The following is a 17,355-nucleotide window of genomic DNA, read 5'->3' as shown; positions in this document are numbered from 1 at the left end:
CAATAAATCATTGGTGATGTCTCTAATGGAGAGTAACTGAATATGAAAAGCTCTCCGCCTGTTAGGAAGCTGACAGAAATAATAGCTACCATTTATCAAGCACTAACCGTGTGGCAGGTTCTGTGCTAAGTGCCTTGGACACAGTATCTTACTGGATCTCATTTAATCATTACAACAACCTTACAAGGTAGGACTCCTCAGCCTTGGTTCAGAGATGAGTATGTGACTTGCTCAATCTTGGCAGGGCCAAGATTGCAATCTAACCCCAAAGAGCAAACTCTTAAATTAATGGAGCCAGGATCAAATTCCAAGTTAGCGGATGGTCCCTGACCTGTGTGGCCTTTGACTCGACGCCCCTGGTACAGCCAGTCGTGGGCTGCATCTCTCCCATGGATTTGTAGGGGCTGAGGGACACCTGTCCAGGGAAATAGAGGCCCCAGGGCCAAGGACTGCTCAGAACAATCCCACCCACTTGATAACTAACCAGGACCTACTGCTGGGGAACAATCAGAGCTGCTGCCCGCCCCAGGCAGTTGGGGCTTTCTCAATGCAGAGTGGAAAACTGTCCCCAAATCCTGACTCTCCTGCCCTGGTTCTTCTCTGGACACTACCTGCATGTTAGGCAATGAAGAGAAACCACTTGCTGGGAGTTCCAACTAAGACGTGAGTCTGGGGTTCCCCATGAGTTCCAAACCCACTGTTGTCAAGCCTATTCCAGGCCACAGGGCAAGCAGGGATCTTGTCTTCCCTGTGATACAGACATGCCTCTCGTAAAGAGCAGCCCATTAAGAGAACAGAGAGGCTTCTAGCTGCCTGTGATCTTCAAACACCCAGCCCCTTGGGGTCAGATCACCTGACACTTTACTGAAATAAAAGGTCCCAGATCAATATCCCTTCATCAATCTTTGGAGGGGTAGGAGGTCACAGCTCCCTGGAAACCAAGGAGCAGAAGTGCTTTTCTCTGGGAAAAATAACCCCAGCCTGGCAGGAAGCTGTCTTGGCATTAAAGAACCTGGAGCCTCATTTCAGGCCCCGCTGCAGAGAACTGGAATCCAGATGGGTGAGGCTGGGGAGGTAAATGCTCTGACTCTTCCCAGCCTGCCTCACAGCTTCTCCTAAGCTGCCCGCTCGGCTCCAGGGAAATGAACTCATGCCGGACCTGAAGGGTCTCCACCAGCTACTTCCTGTGCCCGGTGGGGATATGCTGACACAGGGGAGGACATCAATGCCTTCTTGGACCTCGAGTGGCCATTCTAGGCTGCCAGGGTCCCCAGCTCAGCTCCGACAAGGTCCACTGTCCTTTGGATTCCCTGCTGTCCCCTGAAGCTAACTTCTCATCAACTGTCTTGTCCTCAGGGGTCTGTGTTCACCCAAGGGACTCACCTGAAGCCCTGCACCTCCTATCTTAGCCAGGAACTGAAGGAATGATTTTCCAATCACAAACAACATGCAAATTCCTTCCCAAAATGGTGTACTCCTCTTGGCCAGCCAGTGTAGACCAGGCCTCACCCATAACGTGTGGCCAGTGTAGATTCTCCCACAGAATAGGCAGTTTCCCAGGACTGTTACTGAGTAAGACAGACGAGCAGAAGCAGAGGGAAGGAATGGGTCTAATAAATCCCTGCTTGGAACTGGTAGCAGACTCATATGAGCAGAGGTACAAGGCTGGGATTAGAAAATTTGCTGAAAATTGAAAAAATTTGTATGGCTCACTGGCTCTCAACTTTTTCATCACCAAGGCCCTCTTTGATTAAACCCCTGGTAATGATATTTTATCTCCCGAACCATATCAAGCAATAAGCTATGTGCCCCCATTTTGTTCCGCAAAGGCACACTGTCTAGCTGGGCTTCTCATCAGACTGAGGTAACCAGTCTTAAGGAATTAAGGAACATCAATCACACGGAGTGGGCGTCACTCCAGCCCAAAACACAGACGCTAGGTGGTTTCTTCCACCTGTATTATCTGGCCCAGGTAAAGGTACAGTTACCTTCAGGCCTTTTGAAACATTGACAAGACCCTGCAGGAGGGGACATAGGTGGTACCTTCTAGAAAGAGAGGAGGAAAGAGGTGGGCACAAGAATCAGGGCGCTCTATAGAGGAAGGACTACCAAGTGAATAGGGTGATGCCTGGCTCTCAGGCCACACCCTCACTGTGACCCCCTGCAGGGGCTGGAGACCAGGAAGTCCTAAGCAGGAGACCACAGTGTCCTTCTGTCCCCTCTAAGCGCCTTCATGTCCACTGCTCTTCTACACAGAGGTAAGAGACACAGGGGCAGGGGTTGCTGTTCCCATTCCACAGAGCAGGACACTGCCACTCTGGACCTGCCCGGAACCCCTGCAGGATTCAGTGTGGAGGCAGCATCAGAACCTGCACTAGAACCCGGCCCAACATCTTCCTTCAAGCCCCAGGACACAGATCTCTCTCTTCAGATCCAGGGGGAAGGACTCACCTCTGCTAGATACAGCACACAGAACTTCAGGTCTTCTGAAGAACCTTTGAGGGAACAAAAAGCAAGACTTGCTTTAGAACTGGTTACAGAGTCTCAACTGTTTACTTAAGCACAGCCAGCTGTCTCACCCAGAGGGCTGTGTGTGGTACTTCCTGTAAAAAGAAGAAGAAAGGGGCAGGGAAATCTCTGGAGGAAAGCCCACTTAATATCTAATTAGGTTGAGATACAGATGTAAGGCCTTTGCCTGCAGGTCAGCCTGACCCAAGGAATACTGAGCTCTCACCCTATGAGAGGTAGCCAGGAGCACCCTCTGGGCATCAAGCAGTGGGGTACAGGGAGCTGTCATCCATCCCAGGAGGCCTCTTCCTTTCCATGTCCCCTGCAATGAGGGACATGGAGGCAGCACACACTTGGGTTTTCTTTTAAACACTCCAACTGCCTTTGCCATTTTGAAATTCAACAAGGAGCCACCCAGGAATGTATGGGCTATGCAGGGGGATCCCCAATCACGGGCTGGGTGGAGCCCAGAGATGGCTTCCCAGCCCAGGCCCAACCCCTCAGTGTGTTTTCCTAGAGCCTTCTCACCCCTGGTCTAGAATCCCAAACTCAAACACTCACCAAACCCTCTCCACCTGGGAGGCAGCTGGGAGGGCCTGTCGCCCACTCCCCGCTCCTCCAGCAGAGAAGCTGAGGCGGGATACCTACCCTAAGGCGGAAGATGATTTAGTCAGCCTGCTGCAGAAACACAAGAGCCAAGAGATGACCCACAGCTGTCAGGGAAGGCTTCCTGACAAAAGGGGGACCCTTCTGAGCTTGAACTCAAGGTGGGAAGAGAGGGCACTCTGGGAGGTGGGAACAGCACGGGCAAAGGCATGGAGACGCAGAAGCACAAGTTGTGCTCAAGGGATGGCAACTGTGAGGTAGCCCCGCCTCCTCCTCCAGGTGGCCTTCCCTGACTGCTGCAGGCTGCTCCTCGGAACCTGGCAGCACTCCCCGTGGGCCACTCATCTGAGCACAGGCCAGGGCTGGTTAGGAACTTCCTGTATTTCAAGCATTCGACCTCACCAGGCAGGTCATCCTTTTTGAGGGAAGCAATCGTACAGCACATATAACGGCAAACACTTAAACTGCCATAGGGGTTTAGAGTACCCAGTGCTGTGTGCCAACCACAGCACCAAATGTTTCATGTGCATAAACTCGACACTCACAACAACCCCTATGAGGCAGGGGTTATTATCATCCATGATTCATGTGAGAAAACTGAGGCACAGGGGGTGAGTAACATGCCTCAGGTAGAAGGGGGAAGAACCCAGATTTACACCCGGGAAGCCTGTTCCCAGAGCTCACTCTCCGAACCACTACACACCTGCCTCTCAAATGCCCACCACGTAGGCCCTACCCAGGCACCTGTCCCCTCAAGGAAACAGGACTAGTGCTGGGCTCAACGCAGAACCCTCAACATACACCTGAATCAAAGAAATTGTCAAAATGCGTTGCAAAGTAGAGGTGGCAAGGGAAAAACAGAGACGGTGGGTCAAGCCTATTCCTAAGAAAAGTAGTGAGTGAGGTCCTCACGTGGGTGGAGGCCAGGCCCCCTCGGAGCAAGCATATGGGCAGTTTCCTGGGCAAATCTATCCCTAAGGCCAGGGATGTCAGCCAGAGCTAGATGAAAATAGCTCATAAGTAAATGGGGGTTTGCTTTGGAATTAGAATAAATCCTTCTGCTTCTCCCCACCTAGAGATGGGTTGGGGGGCAGGGGGCAGCCCTGCCTAAGAAGTCCATCGTGTTTAAGAAACCTCTAATTTCAAAGCTTCTGCCAGTTCCTTGCATTGCTGAGGGTGGAGACAAGGGGAGGTGGCTTCTTTTGTTTAAGAAAACACACTGGGACGTTTCCTTGACTTTCTAGAAGCAGATTTTAGTGCCAAGGGAGAAACAAAAAGATCTGTGTAAGAAAATAACAGAATTTTGGGTTTTAGAAGCTGCCAGTGAGAGAAGAGAAGGTTCTAGAAGGGAGGGGAAAGCCAGGTAGATGGGAGCCTCAGGGAGACAGGAGGCCAAGGTTGGGGGATGCAGCCTAAGACATATTCCCAGTGGCGAGGGATCGCTGACGGATCGCCTTGAAACTCTTCTGTGCCATGACACCCCACCATGGCACCCCTGCATTACTGCACACCTTCACTGAAATCTGCTCCCCGTCACGGCCTTGTGCTGACAGCACTTTGGGAGAAGGACAGAATGCGGGCAGCACTCAGCATGGCTCAGAGCCTCATAAATAAGGACAGCAAGGCTCAGGAGCCAAGGGTGCCTGTAAGGAGCTGCAGCTGCAGAAAAGGAGGCTGCAGCATGGCTGACCCAGGAGAGAAACCTCAGCTCCACCAGAAATCCTTCCAAAACACTGGACTGGGTTCTGGACTTTGCAGAGTGTGGAAACGGGGGCAGGTGTAAAGGAAAAGGGACAGTGAGGCAGCACACATTCGGGCTTTCCATCCAACACTCCAACCACTTTCACCATTTTGAAATTTAACAAGGAGCCATTTGGTTCCTGGGTGAACCCTCTTTCCCATCAAGGAATGTGGGCCATGGACCATGGGCTATGCAAGGGTGATCCCCAGTCATGGGCTGGGGGGAGCCCAGAGGTGGCTTCCCAGCCCAGGTCTGGCCCCTCTGTCATTTTCCCAGAGCCCTCTCAAGCCTGGTCTGAGATCCCCAAATCAACCAGTTACCAAGTCCTCCCCACCTGTGAGACAGGCCAGGAGGGCTGTTGTCCCCATTTTCCAGATGCAGAAACTGAGGCCCAGGGAAGGAAAACAACTTGCAGAAGGCATGCAGTGGGCAAGTGACAGAGCTGAGACTTGAACCCAGGACTGCCTGCCTCCAAAGCCTGTGTTCTGACCACTATGTCACACTTCTGTCCCTCTCCCGGTTTACTCATCTGTCATTTCACCTGGCCATGCGCTCCGGAGGTGGGAATGTATGCGTCTCTTCCTCTGCTCTCACCCTGGCGGCCAGCACTGAGGTGGGCTCTGAGGAGGTGCTCAGAAAATGTCAACCGACTAAATTTAACTCCAAGGGTACCAGCAGCCTGGACCTAAGCAGCTGAGTTTCCAAGATGGGGCGCCTGGGCTCCTCAGGGTGGATGGTGAACCCAAGAAGCAGCTGGACATTTCCAGGCCATCCTGAGAGACCACAGCAGGTCAGGAAGACACACTGTGGGTGGGATACTGGCCACCCGGGAGGCAGAAACACAAAGAACAGCAAAGCCAGTGGGCGGCAGAGGCAGGAAGAGACCACAATGGGCCCCGGCTGACCGGAGATGTCCCAGTTGTTAGCACCAGCTCTCCGCCTGTTCCCATTACACTGCCATTCAGCCTCGCTGAAGCTCGGGGGAAGCTGGGCAGGAGGAGGGCGGGCAAGGTTTAAGTGGCCACCAGCCGGGAGCCCTGAGGGAGGAGTGCACCCCAGCCCCCAAGCTGAGGCCACGCTTCCCATCTCCCTTGGGTCCTACACTCATTCACCCAACAAACAGTCATTGGGCACCCACGATGTTCTGTGCCCCTGCCCAGCACTGGGAGTAGGCTTGGCCAGCAGAGCCAAGCACGCATCAGGCATGTCACACAAGGGAGTCCTTGGTCCCTGGGTGGGGCAGATCCTCCTCGGCCAGGGAACTGCCCTCGCCAGCCCTAGCCTGCAGGAAAGGCTGGGTGTGCTCCTCGTTCACCATCTTCTCTGCCTCAAACTGAACTTTCCGCATATGTTGATTTGAAAGAGACAAGAAACCTTAGGAGTCATGAGCAATGTTAATCAGAGACCATCCTGCCAAGAGGAGCTCCAGCTGAGGCCCCAAATGCATCTCTTAAAAGCCTCGCTCAGGCCATTGCTGCTGCAGCGAGTCTCTGGGGGTGCGGGGAGGGGGGCAGGAGTGCGGGCGTCAGGACTCAGGACACTGGGTCCTGCGGCTCCAACTCCGACAGCTGGAGAGGTGGTCACCGGACTTCTGAAAACCCTGGGACCCCCAAGGCTGTCTCAGGGAGCGGGGCAATGGCTCCCCACAAGTGCCTGAAAAGACATCTAAGCATTGGAATGTGCACCTTGAGTGCTCAGTGTCTCTGAGCCATTGCCTTCGCTCCCAGCAGCTCCCTGGCTCCATGGAAAGCCACACTCGCTGTGTTTGCTGACTGACACTGCTGGAGAAAGGCAAGACAGTTCGCACCAGAACAACGGCCCGGCCAGCCAGGACAGGCGCGCGCATACACACACACACACACACACACACGCACACACGCACGCGCACACACACACACACACACACACACACACATACACACCCCCTCACGTGCCAACCCAATAGGCTCCAAGGGCTGTGGTCATCTCTCCTGAGCACTGCTGGTCTTGGCCACCCACAGTCTCCAGCCCCAGGAGGCCATGCCCGCACAGGCTGGAGCTCACGTGCAACCGGGCACGCGGGAGGTTTCTCTGCCACGCCCCAAGGCCTCACACCACCCACCCTGACCAGCCGCCACCCAGTGGAGGATGGTGCTTACCCTGCCTCTCACTTCAAGCCTTAGGTTGGGGCCTCCAGGAGGGGAAGATCCAACCAATTCCCAGCGGACTCCCCGCACCCGGGCTAGGGGTGGGGACCAGACAAATGAGCACTGTCCAGCTTCTCAGAGCAACCTCGGGGTCCATGTGGGCACGTCAGGTCTGGGAGGGAACACACTGGACTGCCCAAGCCTGGTTTCACAGTCAGAAAAACCGCAGCCCAGAAAAGGGAGAAAGGAGCAGCTGAAGCCACACCACACGTCAGCAGCAAAGCCGGCCCAGGGCCTCACGCCTCCAGCTACTGCCCTAGGCTCTTCCTCTGCCCTGTGGCTCCCAACCTGCACCCAATGCTCAGCCAGTTTGAAAGCCCTCTTCCCCCTCCCTCCTTTCAGCAGGAGGCTGAGCTGCCCAGGGTCCTGGGCTTGCAGGCCCCAGACTTGTGTGATGAGCCCGACTTGTGTGATGGTTCTTATCATCAATCAGCCTGTATTATCAAGCACAGCCCCCCACCAGCACCCCTCAAATCTGACTGGGTCCTAGATAGTGGGAGCTGGGGGTGGGCAGGCGTGTGAGTACATGTGTGTGCAGAGGGGTGGGAGGGACGGGGGAATAGGTGTGTAGGGGAAGCTGGGCGTGAGGGACAGAGGGAGGGGCAGGGCAGCGGGGAAGCCAAGGGCAGAGTCACTGTAGCTCTCGCTCACCCCGCTCCCGCAGGTAATGGGGGGCTCCTTGGAATGCCAGGATCTCAGCTGAACTTGCTCAGAGGGCTGTCCCTCCCCATGACCTTGGTCAGGCCCAGCCCATCCTGTAGGAGAGGCTGGCCCCAAGCAAGGTGACTTGCTTTTTCCCCTCAGCGGCCGCAGTGGGCAGTGGGCAGGAGAAAGCCAGAGGCAGAGAAGGAGAAGTTGTAAGCGACTTCCTGTGGGGCTGCGAGAATGGAGGTTCTCACACGCCCTGGGTTTCTAAGGAGGAAGAACAGCGGGGGCACCGAGCACGCAGGCCGGGTTTGCAAACAGGCAGGAAGTTTTCCTGGAGCAAAACCCGTCAAAACAGAATTCTTTCACTGGGTAATATTTTCCTCCCTGCCCCTGTCACCCATGCTCAAACAGGTCTGGTGTTGTTTTCATAATCTGGGAGAGGAAATTGAGCCCCTTTCAGCAGAGACCTCAGGCGCCAAACCAAACCACTCGACAGATATTCCCGCTTGGTTTCCCATTCCCGAGTGGAGGGGAGGGCACCGTGGCAAGTGTGGAGTAGAGACTCGCTTCACCCTCCCACGTGCTCCTGTCCCAGATGTGTTGCCTGGGCACACGGTGTGGGCCAGCCATTTTGCATAAACGACCTAATTTAATCTTCACAAAAACCTTCTGAGATACTATTGGTGTCCTCACTTACGCATGAGGAAACAGGCTCAGAGAGGTTGAGGAACTTGCCTGAGGTCACACAGGTAGTGAGGGGCAGAGCCAAGATCTGAACACAGGTCTGTCTGAAGCCAGCGCTTTTCCCACTCCACTCCCAAGCCTCCCTGAAACCTCACTGGAACAGAAGCCTCCCGGCAAAGCTCAGGGTGTACAGGGGCCTGCCAGCCTAGACTGGAATGCCAGTGTCTGAGAACCAGACCTAGGGGCACACATCCCATCCATGCTGCCCAGAGCAGGACTCAGGGAGAGTGCAGAGGGAGTCCAGGGCATCTCGGGCATGCACTCACCTTCCTGCAGCTTCACGCTCTGGAGGTAGAGGGGGTTCCTCAGGACGTTGCAGCGGCCTGGCTCATCCTCCTTGGTGAAGAGCAGCAGGTCAGAGTAGGCAAACAGCGTCACCTGCACAGGGAGAGAGCAAACAGAGCTCACTCTTCTGCTGTCCCAGAGGCCAGAAGCCACAGCCTCCCCTGGGAGTCCAGGTAACGAGTCTCCATCATCTCGGGCATAACCAGGAGCAGATGCTTAGCGTGGCCTAAGCCAAGGGCAGAGACCTGACCTGCAGTCAAGGCTGCCCTTTTGCCTACTCCTCACAGTCGGAAAAAATAACAGAACAAAAATCAGCCCTCATCCTCATTCTCCATGCCTCCTGACGGCCTCTGCCAGCCTCTCAACAGCCCGACACCCCACAGGCCCACCTCTCTGACCAAACGCCTCTGGAATCTCCAGCCCAGTGCCCTTGGCTTGGAGCCACCCTTGAGCTGCAGGACGTGCCACATTTGCTTGCATTGTCCTCTAAATGTCCGGCTGAAAGAGCACTGGGCTTGGAGTCAGAAGTCGAGGCACCTGTCCCACTAAGTAGCCATGAAAACTTGGTTAAGTCTGCTGAATCCCTTCTGCCTCAGTTTTTTTTCATCTGTGCAAACAGGGGGGAACGTCCCTGCTCAGCTCCCTACAGGCTTCTTTCACAAGGTCTGTGTAGACAGTGAATTTGAAGCATCATGCAATGTGAGTATTCTTGTAGATAATTTTAGATAAAATGTAGATAATTCTTGTAGATAATTTTAACTGCGTTCATGCACCGTCAGTTCAAGAAAAAGCCAGTTACTTATGCTCCAACACAGACATGCACAGAACTTTTATCTCTTTTATGCACTAGCTGCTCCAAAAATAAAGGAGAAAGATATTTTTAGACATTATAGGTAAACCATCAGGCATGCTCAGCATATTTTTATGCTAAGAAAAAATCCACTTGATCCTCTAATGCCAGTAAAGATTACACTGTTCTTTGTTTTGTAAATCCTGCGGTGGCCTTTAGTCAAAAGCAATAAAAACCCTATTTTAGATTCTCCGAAGAAAACAGAATATTATTAATTTTGTGGAATTCCCTTTGAGGTGTCAAAATCTGACATTTCATCTCATCTGGGGTAAGAAGAATCCGCTGGAAGGTCGGCATGCACTACGAAGGGCCACATGAGTGTGTGCTGGATTGTTGACAAAGTTTTAAAAAGCCAACATGTCGACATTTAGCTGTCAGATTGTTAAAGATGACCTCTATCTTTAGAGGTCATCTTTAAAGCTTATCTGTTAAAGCTCCACCTCTATGACTCTAGCCTATAGAAATACTTCCAAGGACATATAAATATGAACATGTAGGGATGTTCTCAGCATTACAAATTTTTGTAATTTTAAAAAAGAACATAAACACCCATTAAGAGAGGATGGATAAACTAAATTATGCTACCTTCAGGTGGGAGAATTTTATGCAACTATTGAAAGAATAAAGTAGAGCCAAGTGGACAGAAATGGAAATCTGTCCATCATAAATCAAAATAGTGCAATGTCCAAAAAATACCTAGCGTATGATCCAACTTCGTAAAACCAAACTGTAAACCTGTCTGTATTTATACATTTTTTAACGTCTAAAATACTCATCACAGTCTTCACTGTGGGGAATGGGACTTGACTTTATACATTTCTGTTTAATTTGCATTAGTTTGCAATGAGAATCTGTTACTTTTATAATTTAAAAATACATAAGTGTTTTTCAAAGGACTACGTGGCACACAGAGGTTTGAGGGAATCTGGGCCACAGAGACAATAGGGGGCATTCTTGAGCAGGAGGCATTCAGGGGCTCTGGCTTATCTAACGGGGACCAAACACAAGGGCTCCTGAACCCTGGGCTGGAAGGCATCCTGGCAGTGACTCTCTCCAAACCCCTTCTCATCACAGCCCTGACCCAGCATAGTCCACAGAAGCCTCCATTTACTGAGCACTTACTTTATGCTCAGTGGATCCTCACTTGTAACTAACATCATTGCCCTCATGTATAGGTGAGGACCCTACAGCACCGAGAGGTTAAGTGAACTGTCCAAGGCTACACAGCCAGAGACCATTGCCCAGGTCTGGATGACCGCAAAGCTCTCACAATATGGTGAGGTAGCAATGTGCCTACAGTTGTCCTGTCCCTGAATGTGAAAGAATCCAAGCAGGGACCAAAAAAGAGGAACAAAGGAGACAGAAGTTAAGGGAAGGGAAGAAAATGATCTCAGAACTCAGAAGGAGTTTAGGGCTTGGTTGTCTGAGGAGAAGACTTCAACATCCACTGAGTGGAAAGGAGAAAGCTCTACACTAGGCAAGCACAAGACAAACCCTCAGGGTCCCCTGACCCACTCAGTGGAAACCAGGAAGTGGTCTCTGGACCCACAGGGAAGCTGGCAGGGGAAGGGTCAGAGGAGATAGTCTGTCAGGAGCCTAAAAATTCAAAAAACAACCCAGGCCCAGAAAGGGCTGGATGGATGGCAAGTGGAGAAGAGGCACCAGCAAGGTGAGAAAAGACCCAGGTCGTTGCCCTGGCCCAGATTCCCAGAGCTGAGAATGTGGTCTAGACAGGAAGTGATTAAGGCCTGAACGAAGAATTTCCCCAAAAGCCGGGTCAGGGAAAGGACAGAGCTGCTGCACAGCGGGAGACAGGGCAGAGAGGCGAGGGTGCCAGAGGAGGGCAGGTGGGCCCCTCTCCCGTCTCACCAGCACCCTGCAGGCCTCTCTCCCCGCAGGAGCCACAGCAGCCCACAGTGAAGTGACGCCCATCTCCACAGCCCAGTTACCTTCTGCTTCCCACAGCAGGCCCTGGGGGCCGCCAGCTGTCTTCCCCACACTTGTTCCAAGGACACATCTGCTTTCCCAAAGGCTCAAGAGTCGAGGAATCGCTTGGTTAGGAAATCCTTGAGACTTGAAGCACCACTAATCCCACGTGGTCCTAACCAAGCTTCCTCAGAGGAATCTTGCCTGAGGGCAGGGTTTGCAGCAAAGGTCTTGGTGCCCGAGCAAACGGTAAACTTAATGAGTCGGTGTGTAAAGTGAGGGCATGTCTGTCTTGTGCCCCATAGGACTCCTGGAACCTCCAGCACAGGGCCTGGCTCCATCGTAGATGCTCAGTAACCATTCTTTGAATGTAGAAATGAGTCTGTACCAAAACGCTGATTTGATCTCAGGGCACGTTAATCAAGTTGGTGACTTCCGGGAGGGCGTGTGATGAGGGCAGTTCACGGTGTGGGACTGGATCAGCTCACAGAGCATGCCCAGAGAAGAGAAGGGACACCAAGCCAAGGGGGAACATTCCATGAACAAAGATTTCTGTCGAGCAACTTTCTACAATTTAGGGCTCTCTGGTAATAGAACCACTGCCGGGAGGGCTCCCTCAGCAGACTCAAGAAGAGGCTGGATGGAGAACGATCAGCTGGAAAGTTACAGGGAAGCAATTAGAATGGACGGCTCCTGAGGGCCCAGCCACGATGCAATTCTCTGAACTTCGCCAAACCCCTCTTGAATTGGTTTATATTTTTGGCCTGAATAACACGACAGACTACTAACAGCCACGTATTTGCTTCCTATCATATTTCAAGAAAAAGAAATGCATTATTTTTCCTTGTGTTCAAATCATTTCTTTCAACCGTCAAAAGGGGTCTCTTAGTTCTAGGGCTCCGAAGACCCACTAGGCAAAGAGCTTTTGGACAGATTTTAACTATCATCAGGCCCTGGCTTCAGCTTATGTTTGTTAGTTTGTTTTTAAACAAACACACCAGAGCCAGCATGGGATCCTGGAAAGAACTGCTGAGCCAGAGAGATCCCAAGTGCTAATCGTGGCTCCATCTTTTAGGAGTCTTGAGACCCTCAGGTCCTAGTAAATCTCACTGGAGCCTCAGTTTCCTCATCTACTGAGTAGGGACAAACGTGCCTCTCCTCGGGAAGCTGTGAGAGTTAACTGGGATCAAGAATGGAAAACTTGCACAGTGAGGATAAATAAAAAGTGCTCAAGGTTTGCAGGCTTAATGGTGAGTGAGTAGGGGAAGAAAAGAGCACATTGAGACATATGAATGTATTCCACAGTGGCTGCCATTTCTAACTGCCTCCTTCTGAGTCTTGTGAGTTTATAGCCACACACCTCAGTTTCTGACTTTTGGCTACCTGACTGAGCTCCACCACACACTTATTCACCAAGCGTAGCTCCAAAGGACTTCTCGTTCCTAAAACCCAAATCCCCTGCAACAGATGAAGTTCTACCCCCACAGAGGCAATTCAGAAGTTATGCCAAGGTTCTTAAGAAAGTTCCCGAAGAGGAGGTCCAGAAATGTGGTAAGCAACGCCAGTGTGGTAGAAATAATCCTGCAGTCTCCCCAGGGAGCGCCCCTGAAAGACAACGCTCATTTGGAAAATATGAGTTCTGGTCTGCTTGTTTCACAAACAAAACAAAAGCAGCCTGCTTTCGTCACGACTACACAAAATGTCCCGGAATGCTGAGGCTGAAACGGCCCTTAGAGATCAGCTGACCTCAGACCCTGTCCTTGCTGCCTCAAACACACACACACCCCACTGTTCCGATGGGAAGACTGAGGAAGAAGGAAGAAGTCGTAAGTGAACCAGCCGCGGAGCAAGAGCTGGCTACATGCCTTCTGCCTCCAAGTTTCCTGATCTTTCCACCACCCCAAGCTGTCACTCAACTCAGCCAAGCCACACTGCCAGCTCTGAATCAGGGCCTGATTGGAGGCAAGCCCCCTACCCTCTCTTCAAGGCTCCCAGGTAGCCCAGTCAGACCCCAGAGCTCCAACTTCTGTTCCCAAGTAGATTTAAGTTCATGGGACTGAGCCGGAACCTGGCCAGCTCTGGGGATGGTGTGGGCGAGTGAAATCCCCCCAGTTAGAGATAAGCCAGGGCCAGCTCCCAGGAAAAGCAGCGTGACCTACACACCCAGGTCCCTGTTGGCAGAGCTAGATCCCAAAGAGAGATCACAGACTTATCCCTCAGAAGAAGATTTTGGATTTGGGTTAATATACACCCAAAAACACAGGTAACGGGTGCTCTTCTAAAATTCTCTTTGGCTAACAGCTTTATCTTCTCACCCACAAAGTCAGTTATCACAGCTGGGGTGAAATGCCATCTCTCCTGCTCCTTAGAGGAAGATGGGAGAAACAGTGGAACATCATTAGGTGTTGGGAAAACTCTCTAACCATCAAAGATGCACTCTGTCGCTTTGAGAGGTGGCAAGTTCCCTATCACTGGAAATATACCCAAAAAAGCTGGGTAGCCATTTGGTAAAGAGGGCATGGAAGCCTTTTCTGGTCTTTTCTACCCCAATTGTACAATTCTGAGACCATCAGGAAGAGAGGAAAGTTAGGGGCCTGGAGGATGGCCGATGAAGCCCACCAGAAACCCCACCGGGGAAATGTGAGTGTCTTACCTCGGCAGCCTTGTTTCTCCCCTCATACAGCAGCAGCTCCTCCGACAACAGGAGGGTCCTGGCAGGGTTACAGAGATCTAAAGGCTGAAAACAAAGAGGACAGTTCAAAGAGGCCTGGTGGCAATGAGGGGGAGGGGGAGGGGAGGGGGAGGGGGAGGGGAGGGGGAGGGGGGGAGGGGGAGGGGGAGGGAGAGGGGGAGGGGAGGGGGAGGGGAGGGAGAGGGGGAGGGGAGGGGAGGGAGGGGAGGGCAGGGGAGGGGAAAGGGGAGGGGAGGAGAGGTGAAGGGAAGGGGAGGGAGGGGAGGGGAGGGGAGGGGAGGAGAGGGGAGGGGAGGGGAGGGGAGGAGAGGGGAGGGGAGGGGAGGGGAGGGGGAGGGGAGGGAAGGGGGAGGGGAGGGGAGGGGAGGGAAGGGGAGGGGAGGGGGAGGGAGGGGGGAGGGGAGGGAGGGGAGGGGAGGGAGGGGAGGGGAAAGGGGAGGGGAGGGGAGGGGAGGGGAAAGGGGAGGGGAGGGGAGGGGAGGGGAAAGGGGAGGGGAGGGGAAAGGGGAGGGGAGGGGAGGGGAAAGGGGAGGGGAGGGGAGGGGAGGGGAAAGGGGAGGGGAGGGGAGGGGAGGGGAAAGGGGAGGGGAGGGGAGGGGAAAGGGGAGGGGAGGGGAGGGGAGGGGAAAGGGGAGGGGAGGGGAGGGGAAAGGGGAGGGGAGGGGAGGGGAGGGGAGGGGAAAGGGGAGGGGAGGAGAGGTGAAGGGAAGGGGAGGGGAGGAGAGGTGAAGGGAAGGGGAGGGGAGGGGAAGGGGAGGGGAGGGAGGGGAGGGGTGGGAAGGGGGCAGGGAGGGGAGGGGAGGGGAAGGGGAGGGGGAGGGGAGGGCAGGGGAAGGGGAGGGGGAGGGGAGGGCAGGGGAAGGGGAGGGGGAGGGGAGGGAAGGGGAAGGGGAGGGGGAGGGGAGGGGGAGGAGAGGGGAGGGGAGGGGGGAGGGGAGAGGAGGGGGAGGGGAGGGCAGGGGAAGGGGAGGGGGAGGCAGCCTGCCAAAGCCAGTCACAGAAGACTAAAGACCGCTAGCCCTGCCCCAACACCCCAAGAGCCCACACACCCCCTCATACACAGACAGAAACAGAAAGACAGAGACGCTCATCCTGGGCGGAACTGCTGCTGCTACCTTCCCCACCCGCCCTCGCACACTGGCTGCAGGAAGTCCAACCACATGGTCGGCCTTTGCCATCCTCCCCGCCCCCGACCCTACCACCCGAGCCTGCCCCAGCTCCCCCACTGCACCGAGCTCCTGGGCGCTCCCGGCCCCCACATTCCCCCATCTGTCCTGTTCATGCTGTCAGGCCCAGGCTCTCAGGACACCTCTGGCAGTATCCTGACAGCCTCATGCCAGATTTGGTCACCTGAGTCCCTTCAAGGCCAGGCCAGTCCCTGCTCTACATTCATAACACACTTGAGTTAACTGAGTTCTTCTCAGCTGTCAGTTCCCAGGGACCAAGTCTCAGCCAAACCTGCCACCCCACCACATGACCCTGCCCCATACCCACGGTGGAGCCCTGCCCCTGCACAGCCTGAAGAAACCTCCCTCAGCCCTGGACTACCCAGCAGGGCTTATCCTCGTGAATGCACATTTATAACATGGCTTCTGGGCACCTGACACCAAGCAAGGTGCTGGAAGAAAGATAACAAAACAAATGTCAACTACTCACAACAACCAAGATGGATCTTACAAGTAACGTGAGGCAAAAGAAGCAAGGCCCAAAAGAAGATATGAGATATGGTTTCATTAAGCAATATTCAAAAAGAAGTCATTTAGGAAAGCACATATAGGTGGTAAAACTAAAGAAAAGCTAGGAAATGATTATCATAAAGTCATGCTAGTGGGTATGTCTCGGGGGGAGGGGGCATCGTAATCAGGAAGAGAGATGCACAGCCTCTGGAGTGGTGGCAATGGTCTAGTCCTTTCTCTTAGTCGATATCCGCTTTATAATTACCCGTTAAACTCTGCATTTAAGTGTTATGCCATTTTTGGTGTATATATTTTACAACTCAAAAGTTTTTTATAACTTTTAAAAACTAATTTTTAATTTTTTTGGTAAAAATTTTAAAATGAAAAATAAGTCCCGTGGATTCCAAGACCTTTGTGGTTACATCCCGAGAAAGAGAAGAGACCAAGAGAAAGGCAAAGGGCAGACCCTGCCCACAGAGTTGTCTGGGGAGAGGCACATCACCTGCCAGAGTTGCGTTGTGAGCGTCCTATAAAAGTATGAGTTCTAAGATCCACTGGCCAGTGACAGGCCCGGAATGGGACGCCAGGGAGACCAGAGAAGGCAGGCATGGTCAGAAATGAAGCTCTTGGGGCCATGTCCCCTCTAAGTTGCTGATGAGAGGATAAACTAAGAGCCTCTCTGGAAAGCAATTTGTCAAAATATGCATAAAGAGCCTTTAAGATGTTTATGACCCATAGCCCAGTCATTTCGCTTCTTGGAATCTCCCCCAAGGAAAATAATCCGAGAGGCAATTCACGCATGAGGATCTTCATCACAGAGTTATTTACAATAGCAAAAGAGTAGACATAACACAAGTGTCTGAACAGAATAGAGAACTGGTTAAATAAATATGGTACATCCATATAGTAGTGTCCAATCGCTACAAGACACAGTCTCAAAGAATATTTAATGATGTAGGAAATGTTCATGCTGCAATTCTTGTTTAAAAAAGGCAACAGGATATAAAACGTACAATAAGATCTGTCTGGGTTTTTTTTTAAATATGTATATGCACAGGAAAGATATCTAAATGCTCACATTGGTTATATCTGGGTGATAGAATAAATAAAGGTTTGGAAATGGGGAGGAAGAGAAGGAAAAAGAGAGCAAAGCAGGGGAAGGGAGATCTAAATAATCTCAGGCCACCAGCTAGTACTGGCCAGACATGTTTGCTAAGATGTCTGATGGCCAGACAAGATGCCAGACCTCGAGGCTCTCTCCCTTGGTCATCTCCAAACAACAAAGTACTGGAGGAGCCAGGAAGCAGAACCCTCAGCACACAGGCCCTGTGACAATACAACCAGCAGCTGTAGCGTGTCTGCAATGGCCCCAGAGAAAGGGGAGGGGAGGGGGAGGGGAGGGGGAGTGGGAGGGGGAGGGGGACCCGCTTGTCGCCGAGCTTCCCTGCCCCCACTCTCCTGTTCCTCCTCCTGGAAACCTCTGCTCCCTCAGT

The 17,355-nt window shown here is 52.8% G+C and overlaps 1 protein-coding gene across 6 annotated transcripts in view; it reads right to left on the bottom strand.

The window, feature by feature from the left end:
- Window positions 1-17,355, bottom strand: part of RGS3 (regulator of G protein signaling 3) — a 130,803-nt gene that overhangs the window by 66,822 nt on the left and 46,626 nt on the right. For all 6 annotated transcript variants that reach the window (XM_065879217.1, XM_065879215.1, XM_065879218.1 and 3 more), the window contains 3 exons: window positions 14,148-14,231; window positions 8,700-8,811; window positions 2,452-2,495 (listed from right to left, as the gene is read on the bottom strand). In XM_065879217.1, coding sequence (XP_065735289.1) covers window positions 2,452-2,495; window positions 8,700-8,811; window positions 14,148-14,231 — 240 coding nt within the window. The remainder of the gene's footprint in view (window positions 1-2,451; window positions 2,496-8,699; window positions 8,812-14,147; window positions 14,232-17,355) is intronic.

Source organism: Phocoena phocoena, chromosome 6 (assembly GCF_963924675.1).
Source record: "Phocoena phocoena chromosome 6, mPhoPho1.1, whole genome shotgun sequence".
NCBI classification, from domain to species: Eukaryota; Metazoa; Chordata; class Mammalia; order Artiodactyla; family Phocoenidae; genus Phocoena; species Phocoena phocoena.
Note: the sequence above shows the minus strand (reverse complement) of the source record. Positions and strands in the feature narration are given on the sequence as shown.